The sequence below is a fragment of the Arachis ipaensis genome, chromosome B05, assembly GCF_000816755.2.
Source record: "Arachis ipaensis cultivar K30076 chromosome B05, Araip1.1, whole genome shotgun sequence".
Lineage (NCBI taxonomy): Eukaryota > Viridiplantae > Streptophyta > Magnoliopsida > Fabales > Fabaceae > Arachis > Arachis ipaensis.
In genome coordinates this window covers 12,955,882-12,982,750 of record NC_029789.2, presented here as the reverse complement: position 1 = coordinate 12,982,750, position 26,869 = coordinate 12,955,882, and the positions used below count along the sequence as shown (strand labels likewise).

The 26,869-nt window shown below is 38.4% G+C and overlaps 1 protein-coding gene and 1 long non-coding RNA gene across 2 annotated transcripts in view; one reads left to right on the top strand and one right to left on the bottom strand.

Annotated features, from left to right (window-relative positions):
- LOC110262747 lies at nucleotides 339-1,304 on the bottom strand. Its single transcript, XR_002347730.1, has 3 exons — nucleotides 1,029-1,304; nucleotides 687-810; nucleotides 339-425 (listed from the first exon to the last, which is right to left on the bottom strand). It is a non-coding gene; the product is annotated as an uncharacterized LOC110262747 (long non-coding RNA).
- Nucleotides 7,012-26,869, top strand: part of LOC107640174 (serine/threonine-protein phosphatase 7 long form homolog) — a 26,605-nt gene continuing 6,747 nt past the window's right edge. The window contains exons 1-2 of the mRNA XM_016343725.1: nucleotides 7,012-7,224; nucleotides 7,462-7,751. Of these exons, the coding sequence (XP_016199211.1) occupies nucleotides 7,012-7,224; nucleotides 7,462-7,751 (503 nt within the window). The remainder of the gene's footprint in view (nucleotides 7,225-7,461; nucleotides 7,752-26,869) is intronic.

Here is a 26,869-nt window from a genome sequence, read left to right as displayed (position 1 = left end):
CAGCAGAGCCACAAAAAAATAGTGGTTCATTCCACTTGCTTCAAGTGTATTGCTATAATTAAAAATTGATACCACACAACAATACAGTTCGACACAGTCTAGTATTTCGCATTATGGCATAACTAACTCAACAATAATGTAATCAAACACATCTCATGGACCTTCTCAGTCTCAATCATCGTACAACTCCACAACAACTCGCCCATAGTCAATGAGACCGATCATAGAATTAAATTTGCTTTTCTTTATCTCCTCACTGCAACAACCATGTCAGCGTGGAACAATCAATCATTTACTAGTTCATTGTACTTTCAAATGCAAACTCACATGGTTGTCTCAACTACCAGAAGCTCCGATATCGATTCCGCTGAGTCAAGCGAATTCTCCACGAGCTCTCTAACAGTAGTATAAAGAGATTTTCCTGGCTGATATGAAATCCACATAATATAAATACAAACAAATCACAAAATCAATAGAAACATAAACATCAGACACGCCACTCCTACATTATCAAATCCTGCAATGTTCTTGTTCTCAGTAAATAATTCCGGGGACATTCTGCAAATTTGAACAAAGACACAAAACCCTATAATCAATATAATCATTCAATGATTTGTTGATTTCAGAACAAAAAGTCAGAGAATAAAACGAAAAACGAAGAACAAGTGCACACCAAAGTCACTGACCATCAAGAGGGAGACGAGCAGGACGAATCCAATGGAGGATGGGGAGAAATTACTTTCCCATCAGGCAGTGAAACAGCAGACTCAGTTTCAGAACAAATAATCACCCTAACCTTCAAATCAATAACTATTTCAACAAAAAATTAGAAACATCATACTCAAAAATTAAAAAATGGCAACAGCAGGCCAGCAACATAACAAATCCATTTCAACAACATAATTTCAACAACACAAAACCAATTATTTACGTCATTTCAGATTCAGAAATCACTAATTATCAGACATTCAAGTTTCAACACAGACTCAACAGAGCATAAAAGGGAATCACTAAACAGTGCCACTGACCTTCAACTGAGAGCAAGACAACGACGGTGACACCACGGCAAGCATCTTGAACTCGAAGCCTCGAACAGCGAAGCTAGAAGACGACGTGACGACGACGTGCCGAGCTAGGGATTTGGTTTGGAACAGGGGGAGGAGGAGGCCGCAGAGGCGCCTACAACGACGAGCGGCGGCGTCGAATCCGTTGAAGAGGCTAGGTTTTTGGTTTGGGTTCTGAATTCTTGAAGAAGCTAGGGTTGGTGAGTGGTGAGGGACTGAGGACATTTGATTCGCGAAGGCGTTTGGGGGAGGGGGTAAGTGACGCGGCGTAGGTTTGTTTTTTTAAGAACCGGCCGGGTTTTGGTCTGGCCCAACCGGCCTGTTTTTTGCCGGTTTGCCGGTTTTCCAACGATTTTGAAATTGGCGGTTTTAGGAGGAGAACCGAACCGTTTCTCTCACTGGTTCCCGGTTTAACCGGTTCAACCGGCCGGTCCGATCCGGTTTAACCCACCACGTCAGCATCCAACTAACGGAAGGATTAACGTGACCAAGTCATGTATCTTTCGGGGACGATTTTGATTAATTTTATCTTTCAATGAACAAAATGAAGGTCAGGGTATCTTTTAGGTAGCGTTTGTTTTGAGGTACTGGGACAGAGACTGGGAGACTGAGACACAGTATCATGTTTGTTGGCTCAGAGACTGGTACTAAAATTTCTGTCTCTGTCCCTAAAATTTTAATATTTCAGTACCTTCAAAAAGTAGAGACACAGGGGGCTGAAATTTTTAGAGACGGGGACTGAAATTTTAATAATATTTTATACCTAAAATACCCTCATTTCAATTAATTAATTCCAATTTTATCCTTTGTGCAAATTAAATTAGAGTTTTATTCTTGTTTCAATTTCTGTCTCTCACTTTTCACCAAACAGAATACTAAAATTTATTTTGGTCTTTGTCTCTTAGTCTCCATCTCTCAGTCTCAGTCTTTCAATCTCTGTCTCTCTACCAAACGCTAGGGATGATTTTAACTATTAACTCTGCTTAGTTATTTATTGCTTATTAGTACAAGGATTTTTAAGTTGGAAAGCACTGAGAATTAACCATGATTGTTTGGAAGAGTGATGCACCACTATTTGGTGGTACATCTTGTGCTTAATTGAGTGGATTACATCCACTATACTCACATTTACTCATTGAATTCGCATGTTTTACATTTGCCTTCCTAATTATGTGCTATGATTAGAAACATGCTTCTTTGGTCTTAAATTTGCTATGTTTAATCCTCTCTTATTACCATTCGATGCCTTGATATGTGTGTTAAGTGATTTCAGAGTTTATAGGGCAGGAATGGCTTAGAGGATGGAAAGGAAGCATGCAAAAGTGGAAGGAATACAAGAAAATGAAGGAACTGCTAAAGCTGTCTAGCCTGACCTCTTCCCACTCAAACAGTCATAACTTGAGCTACAGAGGTCCAAATGAGCCGGTTCCAGTTGCGTTGGAAAGCTAATATTTTGGGCTTCGTAATGATATATAATTTGCCATAGCTACTGATAAACCACTATTTTATGATTTATCTTGTCCTTAATTGAGTGTTTTTATCAATTCTTCACCCACTTATTCATAAGATTTGCATGGTTTTACAAATTCCTTCCTTATTTTGTGATATATGTGAAAACATGTCTCCTATACCTTAAAAATATTAATTTTAATTATCCTTTATTACCATTCGATGCCGTGATCTGTGTGTTAAGTATTTTTAGGCTTCATAGGGCAGGAATGACTTAGAGAACAGAAAGGAAACATGCGAAAATGGAAGGAACGCACAAAATAGAGTTTTGAAGAAAAGAGCAGCGACGCGCACGCATGGACGACGCGGACGCGTGGCAAGGAAAATCTCCAAATGACGCGCACGCGTGACCCACGCGCACGCGTGACGGACGCCACGTGCAGAAAATTGCAGAAGTCACCCCCAGTGATTTACTTTAGTTTCTCTTCTACTTTTAATTATTCTATTACTTTAGTTTGTTTATTTTGCCAAATTGCTATTTAATATAAATTGAGGTATTTCAGATTTATGATTGCTTTCTTTCATTTATGTTATTGATGCTTCCAATTAATCTTCTCCTGGTCAAGGCATTTTTATTCGAATAGATTTTTTCCCCTTTTGGCTTTGGTTGAGTAATTGGTGACACTTGAGTTGTCAAACTCAGCTGTTGATTGAAAATTAAAAATTACTGATTGATTTGGATCCCTCTAAAGCTAGTCTTTCCATAGGAGTTGACTAGGACTTGAGGAATCAAGTTGATTAGTCCACTTGACTTTCCTTTATTTAGTAAGGGTTAACTAAGTAGGAGCAATAAACAATTCTCATCACACCTGATAAGGATAATTAGGATAGGATTTCTAGTTCTTATATCTTGCCAAGAGTTTTTCTAGTTATTAATTTACTTTCCTGCTATTTAATTTCCCTGTTCAACCTTTCAAAAACCTATAAATATACCTTTCTCCATAACCAATAATAAATCATACTTCCCTGCAATTCCTTGAGAGATGACCCGAGGTTTAAATACTTCGGTTATCAATTTTATTAGGGGTTTGTTACTTGCCAAATTTGTTTGTACGAAAGGATTTTCTGTTGGTTTAGAAACTATACTTGCAACGAGAATATATTTGTAAAATTCTTTAAATCAATTAGCTTCCCGACGTTCCGGCACTCAAGGAACTCCCATGAATTCATGTGGAGAATCTAATGAAGAACGTAGCATGAAGGAGACACTAGAAGCTCCGGTTAGCAGTACAGAGCATGACTTTGTACTGGAACAAGTAGAGGAAGCTGAAATTAAGAAGAATTGGTTGAAGACTTAGGAGACGCTGAACCTCCATGGGAATCAAGAATTGTAGAGAATCCCGCCAAGAAATTTGCAACTAATGCTAAGGAGGATAGTGCACAACTCCCAAGGCATGTATCTTATGAAGAACTGGACGGAACAAATCAAGAAGTAAGTTTCCTTGGTAATGATGATCACGAATCAAGCTCTCCTAGTGATAAACTTGCATCCGTAATTGAATTCTTTGAGACTGAAGAATCTGCCCCAAGTGAATATAAAGATGATGTAGAGGTAGATTTTTTTCAACCTCCAACTTATGACTTGAGTGATGAGGAAGAAATTGAAGACTTTGATCAAGACGTGGTTGCAGTTGAAGAGGTTTGTAAGGAAGTGGAACTATTCACAGAGGAGTATAAGGAAGTGGAGCTTGAAAGACCACTGGAAACACCTCTCCCAACGCCATTACCACCCAATACAAACTTCAAGTGGGTAAAATCCTTAGCCTTTATCTTCACCTTTCCACTTGAATATAGTTTGCTTGAGACCGATGGCCAGCTTAGAGCTCTTTGTTGCTTTAAGAGTAAGAGGGATATGGTCGATAAAATAGTTGGCAGGTAAGGTTCAATAAGGTTCCACGCTCCAAATGGAAGTACAAGGATTGGTATAGAGCTCAATTGAATGGATTTCGGAAGAAGTTCGGGTATCTCAGTAAAAATTCAGGTTGTGTACCGCCCGATTGGAATAATGAAGATAGAAGCGAAGACGGGTACAAAACCAAGGTTTTGGATTCTGGAATTTATCCTGACAATCAATACTCCTGGAACCTGAACACCTGCTTTGACTTGCTCGAAGGCTTTACATGCCTAGTTTGGGACCCCGGAGGCTATTGGAATCGCAAACGCTGGTGGAGATTTCTGGATGAGTTCAAGCACAAGCCACCATAACAAGGAGCTCAACAAATGTCCAGCTTAAGGACTTTAACCAAAAGTGCTAGGTGGGAGACAACCCACCGTGGCATGATCGTTCCTTTTTAATTTTGATTTTATTTTGTTTTGTTTTGTTTGTTTTTAGTTTCATTTTATTTTATTTTATTTTATTTTATTTTATTTTATTTTTCCTAGTATCATTCATAACATCCACATCAGCATACGCATTTTGCATTCTGCATATTAAAAAAAAAAACGCCATACCACGCGGGCGCATGGGCCACGCGTGAGCGTCGATTCCAAATCGGCGTCACCATCCAACCCTCAAAAAGTTGTGCTGGAATTGTGCGGTTGGTATGCGTTAGGCACAATTTGGGCTATGCATGCGCGTCAATAACACGTACGCGTCATTTTCACTTACGCACACCACGCGTGAGCGTGTGCGACACGTACACGTCGCGTGAAAATTTTTGCCCCCTTTATTGAAACAGAGAGTTGCGCCAAAACGACGCTGGATGTGTACGTTTAGCACAATTCTAGTCGACGCGTAGGCATGCTTCACGCGTACGCGTCATTTTTATTATCCCTTAATTACGCATTCGCATAAATGACGCCTTCGCGTCGTTGCACTTTTCGCCTCATCCATGCTGTCGCGTGATCCACGCGTTCGCGTGGATTTGAAATCACTTAACCCCCCTGACGCGGAAACCCTAGCCCTCGCGTGCTCAACCACTGCACTCCGATTCCTTTCCCATTCCAGTTAGTTAGTTTGCATATTTTTCAATTCTGTTCAAATTAGGATAGTTAGAGATGCATGTTCGTAGTGGATTTTAGGTGGTTAGGTAGCTAGGATGTGGTTAGTGGATTTAGGTCTGATAATTGTGCCGTTCTTGCTGCTTGCTTTAACTATTTTGCAATTTTGAAATTGCTGTGTTGTTGATGTTGCTATTCACTGCTGTTCTATTCTTGTTCGATACTATTTTGTTTCATCAGATCTTAATTGAGTGTTGCAAATGCCTATATAACTGCACATACATTAGCATTCTTGTTGCCATTTGCTTTATCCTCATTGATTCAGTAAGTCGAATATATTGCATCCATATCCTATATTCTTGCTTGCTTTCTGAATTTGCTAAAGCTAGGCTGATTACATATACCTAATTACTGCTGTTTTGGATTAGCTAAACCACTTATTGCTGTTTTGGATTGGCTAAACTTGCTTATTGCCTATACTTACTATTTTTGGTCTTACCTGTTCTAGGATTCATATAAGCTGCTAATCTTGCTTAAAAGTAATGCTATTTGCATTATTAGGCTATTTGATTTTCCGGGAATGTCCAATTTATAGCCGGAATGCTGCCCAATTTTTTCGCAATTTGTTTCACTCAACTCCCATTCATATATTGGCTTTGATACTTTTGAATTCTCTACTAATTGGTTTCATTCAAGTCAATTCATGGACGAATGGGCTCACATTCCTACTCCTTCTGGTTCCCTTCTTAGTCAAATCGCATTATTGATGATTTTATTCATTTTGCACTTCTTTTATTTATATGATTCATCATCAATAACCTGCATTCTCTACTTGAATGTGAGTTAATTATTCTTCAAGTTCGTGCAATTTTTGTTCACTAAGAACTACAATACCGTGCCACTAACTTTAACTTCACTTTTTAACTCTTAACTGCATTAACTTTCTAACTTCTCTCTTAGTTTTCAACTAACTACTTTCAACCCATTTCAAGGCACGATTATTGTTGTTCCTGATAAACAAGCAATCCGCATATCATAGATCTTGGATTGTGATTTTTATTTCAATTCTTTGACATTCAGCTTGCATATAGTCCAAAATTCTGCATCTATCTAACTCACTTCATGCTTATATTGCTATTCTATTCCTCTTTTGCCCATCTATACTTATATTCCTCTTTTGCCCATCTATCTACCACCATTTTAGATATCCTACACGATGATTCCTAGCGTGAGAAAAACTTTACTCCGCAAGAAAAAGCAGATCAACTCGTGCCTGCCACTGATCCGATAAAGTTCGCAAACCGTTATTGTGAACGAAAGTATGATGTCTTTGGGACTCACAGGCACCTATACTTGGAAAAGACCCTCAGAATCCCAGCTGAACTATAACATTACACTACCGAACAGATAAAACAGAGAGGCTGGTTCTTTCTGGAGAGGAACTTGACTGAGGTTAATGCATCCTGGGTCAGAGAATTTTACTGCAACTATTTTAAAAATGACCCTGGATGCAGTACAGCTCAGAGAGAAGCAGATTCTAGTTACTGAGGAGGCAATTGAAGATATCCTCCAACTCCAGCCTAAGTCAGATAAACCAGATGGTTACCAGAAGGCTGAAGAAGATATGAGGTTTATGCGTGTTGATTGGAAAGCAGTCAAACACACTATAGCTATTGATCCTGCTGTCTCATGGGTTATGGAAAAGTCAACAGTGCACCCTAAAGGCATCAAGATCAATTATCTAAACGATGAGGCTCGGCTATGGCAGCAAATTCTGAGCAACTATGTGATGTCGAGCACTCACGAGACTGAGGTGCCAGCTGCCATGATGACTCTTATTTGGTGCGTGATGGAAGGCAAGGACCTGTACCTTCCCCGATTCATCCGTCACTCCATGGCTAAAGTCCATGTTCGAGGTACTCTGCCCTTCCCATACCTGATTACCCAGCTGGGCCGCCGAGCTAAGGTGCCCTGGGAACCTGAGGATGAGAGGCCACCAGCCGCCGACTGCAAGAAGATCATCCCACATGGCAGGAAGTTCATGGCTCTGGGCTACAGACCGCCCTCTCTTACTTCCCTCACTGATGCAGCCACATCTTCTGTTGCTCCTTCAGCATCTGCTGCACCAGCTACCACCACAGCACATTCACCTGCTTCTGAGCCCATTTACCACTTAGTGCATCGCCTCTTTGAGCGGCTAGACCAGATAGAGCACCGCAACCAGCGACGATATGAGCGGTCTGAGCGTTGCAGCAAGCGACGCTATGAGCATTTAAAGTTAATGATCCGGTCGGGCCACGCTGACATCCCCTCCGAGCCTGACACACCATCAGAGCCCTCTGAGGAGGAGGAGGATGAGCAGGAGGACGATGCACGAGCAGAGGCTATGCAGGCAGGACCCGAGCAGGCTGCGCCACATCATGAGGAGCCCCAGCAGATACAGCCAACTGATCCACAGGTCCCTTTACAGATAGAGCCTCCATTTTAGCAGGCAGATCTCCAGACACTCACACAGACTGCAGCACCTCAGGCCGCCATTGAGACACCAGCAGAACACCCTTCCGGAGATGCCACTTCTTCACACCCAGCCTGATTGAGCATCGAGGACGATGCTATTATATAAGTGTGGGGAGGTCGCCATCTCTGGCGTATGTTATTTTAGTGAACTACTTTCAGACTCTTTATCATATTTTATTTCTTTTTCTGTATTTTTATTTTATTTTTATTTTATTTTATCTCATTTTCCTTTTCATTACTTGCACATTTTCTTTTGTTGTATTTCTGTTTATTTCAACTTTATTATATTTTGCACTTTGGGCTGTATTTATATATCTTAGATACTTAGCTTAATTTGCACTCCTAGCTTATTAGTTGTGATATAGAAAATATAGATTATTTAGTTTATTTTACCCTTTTAGCATATAATAATTTGGTTTAATTGAAAATAAGAGTAAACTAGAAATTTTAGTTTTTCAGAATCACAACAATCCACCCACTATATATATATATAGCAATAAATGTTGGTAAATTGACAACATTTTTCAAAAAATATACTTATTTTTATATGAGCCATTCAAAGATTCACATTGAGTTGAATGGAAACTCTTGATTCCTACTTGCATGATATACATAATTGATATATGGTTTCTGAGCCGAAGAACACACAACCCGTGAGTTTTTGAGCTTAATTGCGTGGTTACATTATGTAACCATAGTTTTCATTCTTGTGTGTTTCTTCCTTCTTCACTATAATTGCAGACTTTACTTTGTTTCATTCTATATGTCCAATATTCAATGTATTTACATTCTTGCATATGATTGAGGCCATTACTTATTCTTTGCTCACTTATCCCAATTAAACCTACCTTTTTATGTCACCCTTGTTAGCCCCCTTGAGCCTTTCAATCCCCTTCTGTTCTATAATCACATCACTAGCCTTAAGACGAAAAACAAATTAAATATCCCAATTTGGATCCTTGGTTAGCTTAAGATAGAGATTGTGTATCCACTAAGTATGGAAAAACCGTGGGAACTTGGGTTGGTAGGAAGATATTAAATTGATAAATTATTTGAAATATTGGGTGCATGCTTATGTGAGACTTAAATAATTAAAATACCATGTGCATTGATATTTTATGTTTATGTTAAAAAAAATTCCCTTTAAGTAAATAAATAAATAAGGGGATAAATTTACCCCAGTATTAAGTTTAGTAAAAATCAATGCACATAGGATAAAATTAAAAATAAATGAATGCATGAGTATGTAATATAAAAGTGGGAAAATTAGGTAGCTAGGTATAATTTTAAAACTGTATAGAGTATGTATATGTTAGGTGAGATATGTATACATTATATATTTGTTGATTGGTTAGATGAAGAACAAAGTTTTAGAAAGCATGACTAGAGAAGAATAGAGTGATTAACCCCAAACACTGAGTGATTAGAGTGCATACACAAATCCAGTAAGAGTTCAATAGCTCATTTCCATATATCCATATTTAATTATTGATTGCTTGCAAGTTTGTGAAATCTTTTGATTAACTCAACTCAATTGTGAATGTGTTTTAATATGGCTTGGCCCTTTGCTGTGCATATATGTTTCCTTGAAGAATTTGACTCAATTTAACCACATATAAGCTTTATATATATAAGTGGATAGTAATTAGAATTGCATGATTCATTTAGGTAGCTTGCATTTAGAATAGATTGCATTGCATAAGATTCCACCATTCTACCTTCACTCTTTTTCATTTTCTCTTAAAATTAGCATGAGGACATGCTATTGTTTAAGTGTGGGGAGGTTGATAAACTACTATTTTATGATTTATCTTGTGCTCAATTGAGTATTTTTATCAATTCTTCACCCACTTTTTCATAAGATTTGCATGGTTTTACAAATTCCTTCCTTATTTTGTGATATATGTGAAAACATGTCTCCTATGCCTTAAAAATATTAATTTTAATTATCCTTTATTACCATTCGATGTCGTGATCTGTGTGTTAAGTATTTTTAGGCTTCATAGGGCAGGAATGGCTTAGAGAACAGAAAGGAAACATGCAAAAATGGAAGGAACACATAAAATGGAGTTTTGAAGAAAAGAGTAGCGACGCGCACGCATGGACGACGCGCACGCGTACCTAGCGCAAAGCACGAGCGACGCGTACGTATGACTGACGCGTACGCGTGGCGAGGAAAATCTCCAAATGACACGCACATGTGACCCACGCGCATGCGTGACAGACGCCACATGCAGAAAATTGCAGAAGTCGTCCCCAGCGATTTCTGGGCCCTTTTTCGGCCCAAATCCAAGCCCAGAAACACAGAATAAAGGTTGGAGAATGGGGGAATCAAAAGAGACAACATTCATTATTCACAATTGTAGGTTTTTATATGTAGTTTTCTAGAGAGAGAGGCTCTCTCCTCTCTCTTAGGTTTTAGAATTATGATTTCTCTTAGTTTATGGTTATTTCTTCATTCCAGGTTCAATGTTCCTTTACTTTAGTTTCTCTTCTACTTTTAATTATTCTATTACTTTAGTTTGTTTATTTTGCCAAATTGGTTCATGGATTCCTATGTTTAATTTGATTCTCTATTTAATATAAATTGAGGTATTTCAGATTTATGATTGCTTTCTTTAATTCATGTTATTGATGCTTCCAATTAATCTTCTCCGGGTCAAGGCATTTTTATTCGAATAGATTTTTTCCCCTTTTGGTTTTGGTTAAGTAATTGGTGACACTTGAGTTGTCAAACTCAGCTGTTGATTGAAAATTGGAAATTGCTGATTGATTTGGATCCCTCTAAAGCTAGTCTTTCCATAGGAGTTGACTAGGACTTGAGGAATCAAGTTGATTAGTCCACTTGACTTTCCTTTATTTAGTAAGGATTAACTAAGTAGGAGCAATAAACAATTCTCATCACACCTGATAAGGATAACTAGGATGGGATTTCCAGTTCTTATATCTTGCCAAGAGTTTTTCTAGTTATTAATTTACTTTCCTGCTATTTAATTTCCCTGTTCAACCTTTCAAAAACCCATAAATATACCTTTCTCCATAACCAATAATAAATCATACTTTCTTGCAATTCCTTGAGAGACGACCCGGTGTTTAAATACTTCGGTTATCAATTTTATTAGGGGTTTGTTACTTGTGACAACCAAATTTGTTTTTACGAAAGGATTTTCTGTTGGTTTAGAAAATATACTTGCAACGTGAATATATTTGTAAAATTCTTTACTAGCAGAAAACCTCTCGTCAACTGCCCCGAAGATAGGCGACGCGCACGCGTGGATCACACGCACGCGTGACCTTGAGAAAATTCAAGCCACGCGTACGCATGGACAACGTGTACGCGTGACTTTACCGTGTGCTGGACGTATCAGAAATCGCTGGGGGCAATTTCTAGGTTATTTCTAACCCAGTTTTCGGCCCAGAAAACACAGATTAGAGGCTATAAAGTGGGAAAATCGATTCATTCATCATACAACTTTCATATTCACAATTTTAGATTTTAGATGTAGTTTTCTAGAGAGAGAGGCTCTTTCCTCTTTCTAGGTTTTAGGATTTAGGATTTCTCTTAGGTTAGGTTTACTTCTTCTCCATTCCAGGTTCAATGTTCCTTTAATTTAGTTTCTCTTCTACTTTTATTTATTCTAGTGCTTTGATTCATCTATTTCTCTTGTTAATTACTTATTTTTCCAATTTGGTTTATGAACCTTCCAATGTTAGATTTGATTTTATATTTAATGTAATTTGAGATATTTCAGATTTATGATTTTTATTTAGCTTTTTACGTTCTTAGCTTGAATTGATTAATTGGTGACACTTGAGTTATCAAACTCCTTTGATGATTAGTAATTGGAATTTGCTGGTTGATTTGGATCCCTCTAAAGCTAGTCTTTCCTTAGGAGTTGACTAGGACTTGAGGAATCAAATTAATTAGTCCACTTGACTTTCCTTTATTTAGTAAGGGTTAACTAAGTGAGAGTAAAGAACAATTCTTATCACAATTGATAAGGATAACAAGGATAGATTTCCAGTTTTCATACCTTGCTAAGAGCTTTATTAGTCATTACTTTAATTTTTGCAATTTACTTTTCTTGTTCCTTATTCAAAAACCCCAAAAGGATAATCTTCCATAACCAATAATAAATACACCTCCCTGCAATTCCTTGAGAGACGACCCGAGATTTGAATACTTCGGTTATAAATTTTATTGGGTTTGCTTAAGTGACAACCAAACTTTTGTACGAAAGGATTCTTTGCTGGTTTAGAAACTATACTTACAACGAGAATTTATTTGTGAATTTCTTTACTAGCAGAAATCCACTCGTAAAAATGGCGCCGTTGCCGAAGAATTGCAAACATGTGCCTTATTATTGGTTATTATAAATATTTGCTTTTTCTTGTTTATTTGTTTTTGCTTTTAATTTTTATTAGCTACTATGAATTCTCACCCCTCTGGTTTCAAGTTTGGTTCCAATGTTGTTGAAGGAATGGAAGCTATAATGAGAACAGGCATCAAGGTTGGAAGAATCAAAGATGGGAGGAGCCACAAGGATTTGATCAACCCTCTTGGCAACAACCCCCTCCAATGCGCTATAACCAACAACCATTATATGATGTATACCAGGACAATAGTTATGGTGGACCTTTTCGTGACAACCAACCTCCACCAAATTACTATGGTCAAGAGCCATTCTAGGGTGCATATCAAGATGATGAATATGGTGGACCCCCTTGTAGTTACCAACAAGCCCCGCCATATGCTGATGAACCACCTCCTCAACATAGCTTCGAACCACCATACTCACAAGCCACCTACAACCATTCACCTCCATATGATCCTAATCCTTATCCACCACACCAACCACCATATGAACCACACCCAGAACCACCACCTCAATATTCACCATCTCCATATCCTTATCAAGAAGAACCACCTCCGTATTATGAGCCCTCTCTCCCAACAAATGAACCCTCCTATCCACTCCAACCTCCATTGGATAACAACACCCTCATCTCTAACATCATTGGTCTCACCTCTACACTCCAAAATCTTATATCCCGCATGAACCAACCCTCTACCTCCAATATTCAACCCTCAAGCTCTAGTGCGTTTCCTTTTGAATCACATAATGATCTTTCCATCCCATCACCATCCTCCATGGAAGAGCACCCACATCCATCAATCCAAGAGCAAGATGATCCCAATTATGCTATTGATACGGAACAAGAAAGAAGGAATCATCTTCGCGAATCCATACTTCATAAGAAGCTAGAGGAGGTCCTAAGGGTAGTGGTAGCAGAGACCCTTGAAGATGAAGGAGTGGTTGAAGAATTAGTAAAGGAAGACATCAAGGAGGAGTTTGATTTTGTATTAAAGCAAGTGGAGATAGCCGAAATTATCACAGAAGAGGAAGTGGTTGAAGACTTAGGAGATGCGAAACCTCCATGGGAAAGTCCAGTCATAGAGCCTCCTTCTAAGGTATTTGATGTTGATGTTGAGGAGGGTGTACAACCTCCAAGACATATCAAGGTTGAAGACTTTACAGAGGTTGATCAAGAGATGAGATTAAAGAAGAAGAAGCACAACCTCCCATGCCCTTGGTGAACAATGAAGAAGAGATCAAATTGGAAGAAAGATACCAAGAGGAAGAGGTTGATATTGAAGAAGCTTGCAAAGAGGTGGAAGTTGTCAAAGAGGAGTCCAAGGAAATGGAGCTTGAGATCACTGATGAGCGGATAATTTATACCCTTTTTGGCATTATTTTTACATAGTTTTTCGTATGTTTTAGTTACTTTTTATTCAAAAATTACATTTCTAGAATTTACTATGAGTTTGTGTGTTTTTCTGTGATTTCAGGTATTTTTTGGCTGAAATTGAGGGACCTAAGCAAAAATCTTATTCATAGGTTGAAAAAGGACTGCAGATGCTGTTGGATTCTGACCCTGCTGCATTCGAAATGGATTTTATAAATCTACAGACGCCCAATTGATGCGCTCTCAATTTCGTTGGAAAGTAGACATCCTGGGCTTTCCAGCAATATATAATAGTCCAAACTTTTCCCGAGATTTGATGGCCCAAACTGGCATCGAAAGCCAGCCTAAAACATCTTGGCGTAAAACGCCCAAACTGGCACCATAATTGGAGTTAAACGCCCAAACTGGCACCAAAGCTGGCGTTTAACTCCAGGAAAAGCCTATGCACGAAAAAAGCTTCAATGCTCAGTCCAAGCACACACCAAGTGGGCCCCGGAAGTGGATTTATGCACTATCTGCACTTAGTTGTTCATTTTCTATAACCCTAGGTTACTAGTCTAGAATAAAAACTACTTTTAGAGATTTATTTTACATCTTTGAAATACTTTTTCACTTTGATGCACGTTTTGGAGGCTGGCCATTCGGCCATGCCTAGACTATTTTCACTTATGTATCTCCTACGGTGGAGTTTCTACACCCCATAGATTAAGGTGTGGAGCTCTGCTGTTCTTCATGAATTAATGCAATTACTACTGTTTTCTATTCAATTCACGCCTACTTCTTCTCCAAGATATACTCTCGTACTTAATTCAGTTAAGTCAGAATGAAGGAATGACCCGTGACAATCAGCCAATCTTCGTTACTCGCTTAGCCAAGATCCGCGTGCCTGACAACCACAAAGCGGTCTACATGATGTTCAACGTAGTCATTGGACGACAGCCGGAGTATATTCTCTTGGGTATCTAATACACGGACCGAGTCCGTGAGATTAGTATCTTCGTGGTATAGGCTAGAATAATTGGCAGCATTCCTGGGATCTGGAAAGTCTAAACCTTGTCTGTGGTATTCTGAGTAGGATCTGGGAAGGGATGACTGTGACAAGATTCAAACCTGCGAATGTTGGGCGTAGTGACAGTGTGCAAAAGGATCAATGGATCCTATTCCGACGCTAGTGGGAACCGACAGATGATTAGCCATACGGTAGCTGTACCTGTTATTTTTCATCCGAGAAGAGAAATCTGACAGTTGATTAGCCGTGCAGAAACCGTAGAGGACCATTTTCACTGAGAGGATCCTACAGCTTGCCATGGGAGGGAGCACGCATGGTTGGAAGAAGGCAATAGGAAAGCAGAGGTTCAGAAGCAACAAAGCATCTCCAGACGCTTATCTGAAATTCCCACCAATGAATTACATAAGTAACTTTATCTTATTTTATGTTTTATTTATCCTTTAATTATAAAAACCTTATAACCATTTGAATCCACCTGACTGAGATTTACAAGATAACCATAGCTTGCTTCAAGCCGACAATCTCCGTGGGATCGACCCTTACTCACGTAAGGTATTACTTGGACGACCCAGTGCACTTGCTGGTTAGTTGTGCGGAGATGTGAAAAGTGTGAATTCCGTGCTCCGTGCACCAAGTTTTTGGCGCCGTTGCCGGGGATTGTTCGAGTTTGGACAACTGACGGTTCATCTTGTTGCTTAGATTAGGTAATTTTATTTTATGTTTAAGCTTTTTAATTTTTATTTATTTTCGAAAAAAATAATAAATAATATCAATAATAATGTTTAGTTTTCTAAAATGTGTTCTTCAGAATTTTTAAGAACAAATTCTAGAGTTTCATAAGATATGTTAAAGCCTGGCTGGCTGTTTAGCCATGTCTAATCTTTTGGACTGAGGCTTCCACTTCTCATTGACATGCTTGTATGTTTTATGCTAAAGCTTGGCTGGCTATTTGGCCATGTCTTATCTTTTGGACCGAAGCTTTCACTTAAAGCTTGGCTGGCCATTTGGCCATGTCTGATCTTTTGGACCGGAGCTTTAGACTAACATTGCATGATTCTTGGAATTCTTATTAAAAATTTTGTATCTCTTTATTCCCTTTTCCAAAATAATTTTCGAAAAAAAAATACAAAAAATTAATAAAACCATAAAAAACAAAAAATTTTGTGTTTCTTGTTTGAGTTTAGTGTCAAATTTTAAGTTTGGTGTCAATTGCATCTTTTTAAATTTTCTTTAAATTTTCGAAAATTCATGCATTGTGTTCTTCTTGATCTTCAAGTTGTTCTTGATGATTTTCTTTGTTTGATCTTTAAAAAATATTGTTTTGTGTCTTTTCTTGTTTTTCTTGTGCATTTTCGAATTCATAGTGTCTAAACATTAAAATTTTTTAAGTTTGGTGTCTTGCATGTCTTTCTTTTCTTAAAAATTTTTAAAATTATGTTCTTGATATTCATCATGATCTTCAAATTGTTCTTGATGTTCATCTTGACATTCAAAGTGTTCTTGCATGCATTAGTTGTTTTGATTTTAATTTCTTATGTCTTGTGTCATTTTGTTGTTTTTCTCTCTCCTCATTAAAAATTCAAAAATAAAAAATAATATCTTTCCCTTATTTTACTCATAAATTTCGAAATTTTGGATTGACTTAGTCAAAAATTTTTAAAATTTAGTTGTTTCTAGTTAGTCAAGCCAAAATTTCAATTTAAAAATTCTATCTTTTCAAATATTTTTCAAAAATCAAATCTTTTTCATTTTTCTTTCATGTTTTCGAAAATCCCAAAATTAATTTTCAAAATCTTTTTCTTATTTTTATTTCATGATTTTCGAAATAATTGCTAACATTTAATATTTTGATTCAAAAATTTCAAGTTTGTTACTTGCCTATTAAGAAAGGATCAATCTTTAAATTCTAGAATCATATCTTTTAGTTTCTTATTAGTCAAGTAATCAACTTTAAATTCAAAAATCAAATCTTTTTAATTTCTTCTTCAAATCTTTTTCAAAATAAATTTCAATCATATCTCTTTCAAAATTTAACTTCAAAATCTTTTTCTAACTTCTTATCTTTTCAAAATTTATTTTCAAATCTTTTTCAATTAACCACTTGACTTGTTTGTTTTAATTTTAAAAAGTTTACTGTTTCTTATCTTTTTCAAAACCACCTAACTATTTTTCTCTCTCTCTAATTTTCGAAAATCACTACCCACTTTTTTGAAATTATTTTTTAATTAACTAATTATTTTAAATTCTAATTTTATTTTAATTCCTTTCTTAAATTTCGAATTCTAACTAATAATTAAAAATAAAAACAAAAATATTTTTCTTTTATTTTAATTAATATTCAAATACTCTCTCTCTCTTATCTCTTTCTATTTATTCTATTTATTTACTAACACTTCTCTTCTACTTATAATTCAAACCCCCTCCCTCTATCTGTGTTCGAATTCTTCTTCTTCTCCCTTCTTCATTCTATTCTTCTATTCTTATACTCACATAAAGGAATCTCTATACTGTGACATAGAGGATTCCTCTTCTTTTCTGTTCTCTTCTTTTTCATATGAGTAGGAACAAGGATAAGAACATTCTTGTTGAAGCTGACCCTAAACCTGAAAGGACTCTGAAGAGGAAGCTAAGAGAAGCTAAAGCACAACACTCTAGAGAGGACCTAACAAAAATTTTTGAAAAAGAAGAAGACATGGCAGCCGAAAATAACAACAATAGTGGAGATGCAAGGAAGGTGCTTGGTAACTTTACTACACCAACTTCCGAGAAAGATACAAGCAATTGATCAGAAGGTGTCCTTCTGACATGCTTTCAGAATGGAGCATCTTATGTATATTCTATGATGGTTTGTCTGAATTGTCCAAGATGTCATTGGACCACTCTGCTGGTAGATCTCTTCATCTGAAGAAGACGCCTGCAGAAGCCCTGGAACTCATTGAAATGGTTGCAAATAACTAGTTCATGTATACTTCTAAAAGAAATCCTGTGAATAATAGGACAACTCAGAAGAAAGGAGTTCTTGAGGTTGATACTCTGAATGCCATATTAGCTCAGAATAAAATATTGACTCAGCAAGTCAACATGATTTCTCAGAGTTTGACTGAAATGCAAGCTGCATCAGGCAGTACTAAAGAAGCCTCCCCTGAAGGAGAAGCTTATGACCCTGAGAATCCTGTAATGGAAGAGGTGAATTACATGGGAGAATCCTATGGAAACACCTATAATCCTTCATGGAGGAATCATCCAAATTTCTCATGGAAGGATCAACAGAAGACTAATCAAGGCTTCAATAATAATGGTGGGAGAAATAGGTTTGGCAATAGCAAACATTTTCCATCATCTTCTAAGCAACAGACAGAGAATTCTAAGCAGAGCCTCTCTGACTTAGCAACCACAGTCTCTGATCTATCTAAGACCATTCTCAGTTTCATGACTTAAACAATGTCCTCCATTAGAAATTTGGAGGTACAAGTGGGTCAACTGAGTAAAAGAGTTACTGAAACTCCTCCTAGTACTCTCTCAAGCAATACAGAAGAGAATCCAAAAAGAGAGTGCAAGGTCATAAACACGTCCAACATGGCCGAAACTGTAGAGGAGGGAAAGGCAGTGATTTCCACTGAGGAAGACCTCACTGGACGTCCACTGGCCACTAAGAAGTTCCCTATTGAGGAACCAAAGGAATCTGAGGCTCATACAGAGACCATAGAGATTCCACTGAACTTACTATTGCCATTCATGAGCTCTGATGAGTATTCTTCCTCTGAAGAGGATGAAGATATTATTGAAGAGCAAGTTGCTCAGTATCTAGGAGCAATCATGAAGCTGAATGCCAAGTTGTTTGGTAATGAGACTTGGGAGAATGAACCTCCATTTCTCATTAATGAACTAAATACCCTGGCTCAACAAAAATTACCTCAGAAGAAACCAGATCCCGGAAAATTCTTAATACCATGTATCATAGGCACCATGACCTTTAAGAAAGCTCTGTGTGACCTTGGGTCAAGTATAAACCTCATGCCACTCTCTGTAATGGAGAAACTAGGGATTTTTGAGGTACAAGCTGCTAAAATCTCACTAGAGATGGCAGACAATTCAAGGAAACAGGCTTATGCACTTGTAGAGGATGTCTTAGTGAAGGTTGAAGACCTGTACATCCCTGCTGACTTCATAATCCTAGACACTGGGAAGGATGAAGATAAATCCATCATCCTTGGAAGACCCTTCCTAGCCACAGCAAGAGCTGTGATTGATGTGGACAGAGGAGAGTTAGTCCTACAATTGAATAAGGGCTACCTTGTGTTTAAGGCTCAAGGATCTTCTTCTGTAACCATGGAGAGGAAGCATGAAAAGCTTCTCTCAGTACAGAGTCAAATAGAGCCCCCACACTCAACTTCTAAGTTTGGTGTTGGGAGGCCACCATTAAGCTCTGAGTCTCTGTGAAGCTCTCTAAGAGCTTCACTGTCAAGCTATTGACATTAAAGAAGCGCTTGTTGGGAGGTAACCCAATGTTATTTAATTATATTTATTTATTTTCCATTGTTATTTTATGTTTTCTTTAGGTTGATGATCATGTGAAGTCATAAAAACAACTGCAGAATTAAAGCAAAATGAAAAATAGCATGAAAAATAGCACACCCAGGAGGACAGGGTAAGGATAGCAGAATGGGCGTTTAACGCCCAGCCTGGCAGCATTCTGGGTGTTAAACGCCAGAATGGGCAGCACTCTGGGCGTTTAACGCCAGAAAGGGGTGTCTGGCGTCTGGCTGGTGTTAAACGCTAGAAATGGCAGACAGACTGGCGTTTAACACCAGAAAGGGGCAGCAGACTGGCGTTTAACGCCAGAAAAGGTAGCAGAGCTGGCGTTTAATGCCAGAATTGGCACACAGTGGGCGTTTGAACGCCAAAATGGTGCAGGAAGCAGAATTCCTTGACACCTCAGGATCTGTAGACCCCACAGGATCCCATCTACCCCACCTCTTCTTCTCTCCTCTTCACACCTTTCCACAACACTCTTCCCCAAATACCCTTCACCTATCAAATCTTACCCCCTTCTCCATAATCTCTTCACCACTCACATCCATCTATCATAAAACCCCACCTACCCCACCATTCAAATTCAAACCATTCTCCTCCCAAACCCACCCCTTCATGACCGAATTCCCTCTCTCCCTTACCCTATAAATACCCCCTCCTTACAACCTTCAATCTCACACATCATACACACTACTACCCCCTTAGACGAAACCACTACTCCCTCCATCTCCTCCATTTCTTCTTCTTCTACTCCTTTCTTTATTCTTTTTGCTCGAGGATGTGCAACCATTCTAAGTTTGGTGTGGGAAAATCTAAGCTTTTTTGTTTTTCCATAACCATTAATGGCACCTAAGGCCAGAGAAACCTCTAGAAAGAGGAAAAGGAAGGCAATTGCTTCCACCTCCGAGTCATAGGAGATGGATAGATTTATCTCAAAGGTCCATCAAGACCACTTCTATGAAGTTGTGGCCAAGAAAAAGGTGATTCCCGAGGTCCCCTTCAAGCTCAAAAAGAGTGAATATCCGGAGATCCGACATGAGATTCAAAGAAGAGGTTGGAAAACTCTCACCAACCCCATTCAACAAGTCGGAATCTTAATGGTTCAAGAGTGCTATGCCAATGCATGGATCACTAAGAACCATGATCAAAGTATGAACCCGAACCCAAAGAATTGGCTCACAATGGTTCGGGGGAATTACTTAGATTTCAGTCTGGAAAATGTGAGGTTGGCATTCAACTTGCCAATGATGCAAGGAGATCCTCACCCTTTCACTAGAAGGGTACACTTTGACCAAAGGTTGGACCAAGTCCTTAGGGACATTTGTGTGGAAGGAGCTCAATAGAAGAGAGGCTCAAGAGGCAAGCCGGTTCAACTAAGAAGGCTTGACCTCAAAAACCCGTGGCTAGGGGATGGTTGGAGTTCATCCAACGCTTTATCATTCCTACTAGCAACTGGTCTGAAGTTACAATAGACCGGGCTATCATGATCCATAGCATCATGAATGGAGAGGAAGTAGAAGTTCATAAGATCATATTCCTAGAACTCTACAAGGTGGCAGACAAGCCTTCCACTTTGGCAAGGTTAGCCTTCCCTCATCTCATTTGCACCCTTTGCAATTCAGCTGGAATTGTCATAGAGGAAGACATCCTCATTGAATGAGACAAGCCCATCACTAAGAAGAAGATGGAGCAAACAAGAGGGCCCACTCATGGACCTCAACAAGAGCATGAGAAAGTTCCTCATCTAGAAATCCCTGAGATGCCTCAAGGGATGCATTTTCCTCCACAAAACTATTGGAAGCAAATCAACACCTCCTTAGAAGAATTAAGTTCCAACATGGGACAATTAAGGATGGAGCACCAAGAGCATTCCATCATCCTCCATGAAATTAGAGAGGACCAAAGAGCCATGAGGGAGGAGCAACAAAGGCAAGGAAGAGACATAGAGGATCTCAAGCACTCCAAAAGATCTTCAAGAGGAAGAACTAGCCGCCATCACTAAGGTGGACCCGTTCTTTAATTTTCTTGTTCTTATTTTTCTATTTTTCGAATTATATGCTTTATTGTTTGTCTACGTTTTTGTCTTTATTACATGATCATTAGTGTCTAGTGTCTATGTCCTAAAGCTATGAACATCCTATGAATCCTTCACATTTCTTAAATGAAAAATGTTTTTATTTGCAAAAGAACAAGAAGTGCATGATTTCGAATTCTATCTTGAAATTAGTTTAATTATTTTGATGTGGTGGCAATACTTTTTGTTTTCTGAATGAATGCTTGAACAGTGCATATTTTTTATATTGTTGTTTATGAATGTTAAAATTGTTGGCTCTTGAAAGAATAATGAAAAAGGAGAAATGTTATTGATAATCTGAAAAATCATAAAATTGATTCTTGAAGCAAGAAAAAACAGTGAAAAACAAAGCTTGCGAAAAAATGGCGAAAAAAATATAAAAAAAAAAAGAAAAAAGAAAGAAAAAGAAAAAGCAAGCAGAAAAAGCCAATAACCCTTTAAACCAAAAGGCAAGGGTAAAAAGGATCCAAGGCTTTGAGCATTAATGGATAGGAGGACCCAAAGGAATAAAATCCTGGCCTAAACGGCTAAACCAAACTGTCCTTAACCATGTGCTTATGGCGTGAAGGTGTCAAGTGAAAAGCTTGAGACTGAGCAGTTAAAGTCGTGGTCCAAAGCAAAAAGAGTGTGCTTAAGAGCTCTAGATACTTCTAACTGGGGACTCTAGCAAAGCTGAGTCACAATCTGAAAAGGTTCACCCAGTTATGTGTCTGTGGCATTTATGTATCCGGTGGTAATACTGGAAAATAAAATGCTTAGGGTCACAGCCAAGACTCATAAAGTAGCTGTGTTCAAGAATTAACATACTGAAATAGGAAAATCAATAACACTATCTGAATTCTAAGTTCCTATCGAAGCCAATCATTCTGAACTTCAAAGGATAAAGTGAGATGCCAAAACTGTTCAGAAGCAAAAAGGCTACTAGCCCCGCTCATCTAATTGGAACTAAGTTCATTGATAAGTTTGGAATTCATTGTATATTCTCTTCTTTTTATCCTATTTTGTTTTTAGTTGCTTGGGGACAAGCAACAATTTAAGTTTTTTGTGATGAGCGGATAATTTATACCCTTTTTGGCATTGTTTTTACATAGTTTTTAGTATGTTTTAGTTACTTTTTATTATATTTTTATTAGTTTTTATTCAAAAATTATATTTTTGGACTTTACTATGATTTTGTGTATTTTTTTATGATTTCAGGTATTTTCTGGCTGAAATTGAGGGACCTGAGCAAAAATCTGATTCAGAGGCTGAAAAAGGATTGCAGATGATGTTGGATTCTGACCCTGCTGCATTTGAAATAGATTTTCTGGAGCTACATGAGCTAAATTGGCTCGCTCTCAATTGCGTTGGAAAGTAGACATCCTGAGCTTTCCATCAATATATAATAGTCCATACTTTTCCCGAGATTTGATAGTCCAAACTGGCGTCCAAAGCCAGCCTAAAATATCTTGGCGTAAAACGCCCAAACTGGCACCAAAATTGGAGTTAAACGCCCAAACTGGCACCAAAGCTGGCGTTTAACTCCAGGAACAGCCTATGCATGAAAAAAGCTTCAATGCTCAGCCCAAGCACACACCAAGTGGGCCCCGAAAGTAGATTTCTGCACTATCTGCACTTAGTTATTCATTTTCTGTAACCCTAGGTTACTAGTCTAGTATAAAAACTACTTTTAAAGATTTATTTTACATCTTTGAAATACTTTTTCACTTTGATGCACGTTTTGGAGGCTGGCCATTCAGCCATGCCTAGACTATTTTCACTTATGTATCTCCTACGGTAGAGTTTCTATACCCCATAGATTAAGGTATGGAGCTCTGCTGTTCTTCATGAATTAATGCAATTACTACTATTTTTTATTCAATTCACGCCTACTTCTTCTCCAAGATATACTCTTGTACTTAATTCAGTTAAGTAAGAATAAAGGGGTGACCCGTGACAATCACCCAATCTTCGTTACTCGCTTAGCCAAGATCCGCGTGCCTGACAACCACAAAGCGGTCTACATGATGTTCAACGTAGTCATTGGACGACAGCCAGAGTATATTCTCTTGGGTATCTAATACACGGACCGAGTCTGTGAGATTAGTATCTTCGTGGTATAGGCTAGAACAATTGGCATCATTCCTGGGATCCAGAAAGTCTAAACCTTGTCTGTGGTATTCTGAGTAGGATCTGGGAAGGCATGACTATGACAAGCTTCAAACCTACGAATGTTGGGCGCAGTGACAGTGTGCAAAAGGATCAATGGATCCTATTCCGACGCTAGCAGGAACTGACAGATGATTAGCCATGTGGTAGCTATACCTGGTATTTTTCATCCGAGATGAGAAATCCGACAGTTGATTAGCCGTGCAGAAACCGTAGAGGACCATTTTTACTGAGAGGATCCTACAGCTTGCCCTGAGAGGGAGCACGCATGGTTGGAAGAAGGCAATAGGAAAGCAGAGGTTCAGAAGCAACAAAGCATCTCTAGACGCTTATCTGAAATTCCCACCAATGAATTACATAAGTAACTTTATCTTATTTTATGTTTTATTTATCCTTTAGTTATCAAAACCTTATAACCATTTGAATCCGCCTGACTGAGATTTACAAGATGACCATAACTTGCTTCAATCCGACAATCTCTGTGGGATCGACCCTTACTCACGTAAGGTATTACTTGGACGACCCAGTGCACTTACTGGTTAGTTGTGCGGAGATGTGAAAAGTGTGAATCACGATTTCCGTGCACCAATCACCTTGCCAAGGTTATTGGAGACCTCTCCCCCAAAGCCATCACCATCCATCCCTTCATTCAAGTGGGTAAATCTCTCATCTCTAAGCTTAATTAGCCCACTTGAATATGCTTTGCTTGAGACGGATGGGCAACTTAGAGCTCTTTGTGGCTATAAGAGTAAGAGGGAGATGGTTAGTGGTTGGCAACACAATCCTAGGTTCATTGTGGTAGGAAGCTCACGGCTGAAGTATCATGGTTGGAAGAATACTAAATTGTATGGGTCTAGGAAGCTGTTTGGATGCCTCAGTGAGAATTCGGATTGCTTACCACCCGGTTGGAACAAAGATGGTCAACAAGAAGACGGGTGCAAAAGCAAGGTTTGGGACCCCGGAATTCATTCTAGCAATCAACACCCTTGGGGCCTTGTCACTTGCTTTAACTTGCTTGAAGCCTTTATGCAACTAGTGTGGGATCCCGGAGGCTATTGGAATTACAAACACTAGTGAGGATTCCTGGATGAGTTCAAGCACTAGTCACCATGACAAGGAGCTCACCAAAGGTCCAACTTAAGGACTTAAACCAAAAGTGCTAGGTGGGAGACAACCCACCATAGTATGATCGTTCTTTTTCAGTCTTAGTTTTATTTTGTTTTTTTATTCTTAGTTTTATTTTATTCTATTTTTCTTAGTGTTCATTCATAATGCCTGCATCAGCATCTGCATTTTGCATTCTGCATACTGCATAAAAAAAAGGGACAAACCACGCGTACGCGCAGGCCACGCGTGGGCGTCGATAGCAATCTCGCTCCCCATCCAACGAACAGAAAGTTATGATGAAATTGTGTGGCTGGTGTGTTCTGCGCACAATTCGACCCATGCGTATGCGTCTATGACGCGTGCGCGTCATCTGCCACAAGGGAAAACCACGCGTACGCGTGGATAGGAAAATCGGCGTAAATAGCATTTTGGACAGAAAGTTGTGCTGCCCCCACGCTGGAACTGTGCTAGAGGCACAAGGTCATCCACGCGTACACGTCCCTGACGCGTGCGCGTCCTTTTGCTTCCAAGACCACCCACGCGTACGCGTGGGTGACGCGTACACGTCACATGGCGAATACAGTTCTCCCACGCATGCGTGCCTTGCGCGCACGCGTTGCGTTTCGACTTTTCATTCCCTTCTTCTTTCTTCCTTCATTTTTCTTATTTGCATTTAATTACTTTTCTTTCTTCAAAAAAAATTTCTCTTTCATGCTTAGTTATTTCTGGTTTCTTTTTCATTCTTTTCTTTTTCTTCACGCATTTTTATGTTGGTGTTGGAGCTTTATTTGAGTCTTATATTATTATACTTAAGCTTGTGGATATCATCAAGAATGATTTGACAATTAATATTAATTTTTGGGGTTGCATGCATGTTTTGAATTCTTGCTTTTCCTAACGTATTTTACATGCATACCAAATGTTTGTGAAAAGCCCGTATGGCATTGTGAATTCCTAATTATTCTATCCTTCTACTCTAATGCCTATTTTTTACAAAACCGTTCCAATATTTTATTAATTAAATATAATTATCTATACAAATGTTATTGTTAGTTTGTTACGACTAATAATACATTTTGGCTTTTAATGCTTAATCTATGCTACTCATGCATTTGCCAGCATGCCAATAAATATCTTGCATTTAATTGCCTCAATTTATCATGCTATATTTCCATTGATGTCCTAATTACATGGAGTCGCGACCATGTGTTAACGACATTCTTCTTTATCTTGGCATGATTATCACTCGTACTACCCTCTTCCTTGCTTATCCCTTTGAATTCATGCCCCTCTCTTTTTCCTCTTCTTTTAGGATGGCCACCGAGGAAGGAAAACAGAAAACTTTTACATGGGGAGACAAACAAGTCCATCTGCACAATCCTTGGAGAAAAGTATCAGTTGGAGCCACCCATCCACTTGTACATCTTAGCATGCACCGAGGATGGTGCAATCTTTAAGTGTGGGGAGGTCGATACCGATCTCCGTGGGTTAGTACCTTCCTGTCTCAAAACCAATGTTTAAATTTTCTTTGTAGTTAGTTGTTGCACTTGCATGTTTGATTACATGTTTGTTACATTTTGTGCATATTTTACCAACTGCTTGGTTGAAGTAATATTTACTTTTTCAAGAAACTTTTTAGAGTATTTCACTAATTTGATTAAAATTTTTATTGAACTTGTTTGAAGAAATATTATTTTGGAACATGGTTTAGAGTTCGAACACACAAAACCTGTGAGATTTTTTAGCTTATTTGATTGGTTGCATTTTACCAACCAATATTTTATTTTTGGTGTGTGTTTTTTTCTCTAAAATTGTGATCTTTGTCTTGCTTAATTCTATATTTCTATTGTTTGATGTATGCATGCAGTTATATAATTGAGGCCTTTGTTTCACTGAGCTTACATACCCATATGGCCTTACCCTTTCATTATCCCTTGCAAACCAATTTTGAGCCTATTTTACCCCTTTGTTCTTTACTTTAGCACATCATTAACTCTAAGCGGAAAACAATAATGTCCTTAATTTGAATCCTTGGTTAGCTTAGACTAGTGAGAGTGCTCATGAATTAAGTGTGGGGAAAAGTGGGTTTGGAAACGTTTGGTTTAAGAATTGGGTGTTGTACATTCTTGAGAAAATGTGAAAAAAATGTTTAGAACATGTTCATGCATTCAATAATTTAATCATGTGCATTGAGAAAAACAAAAGAAAAAAAGTATAAGA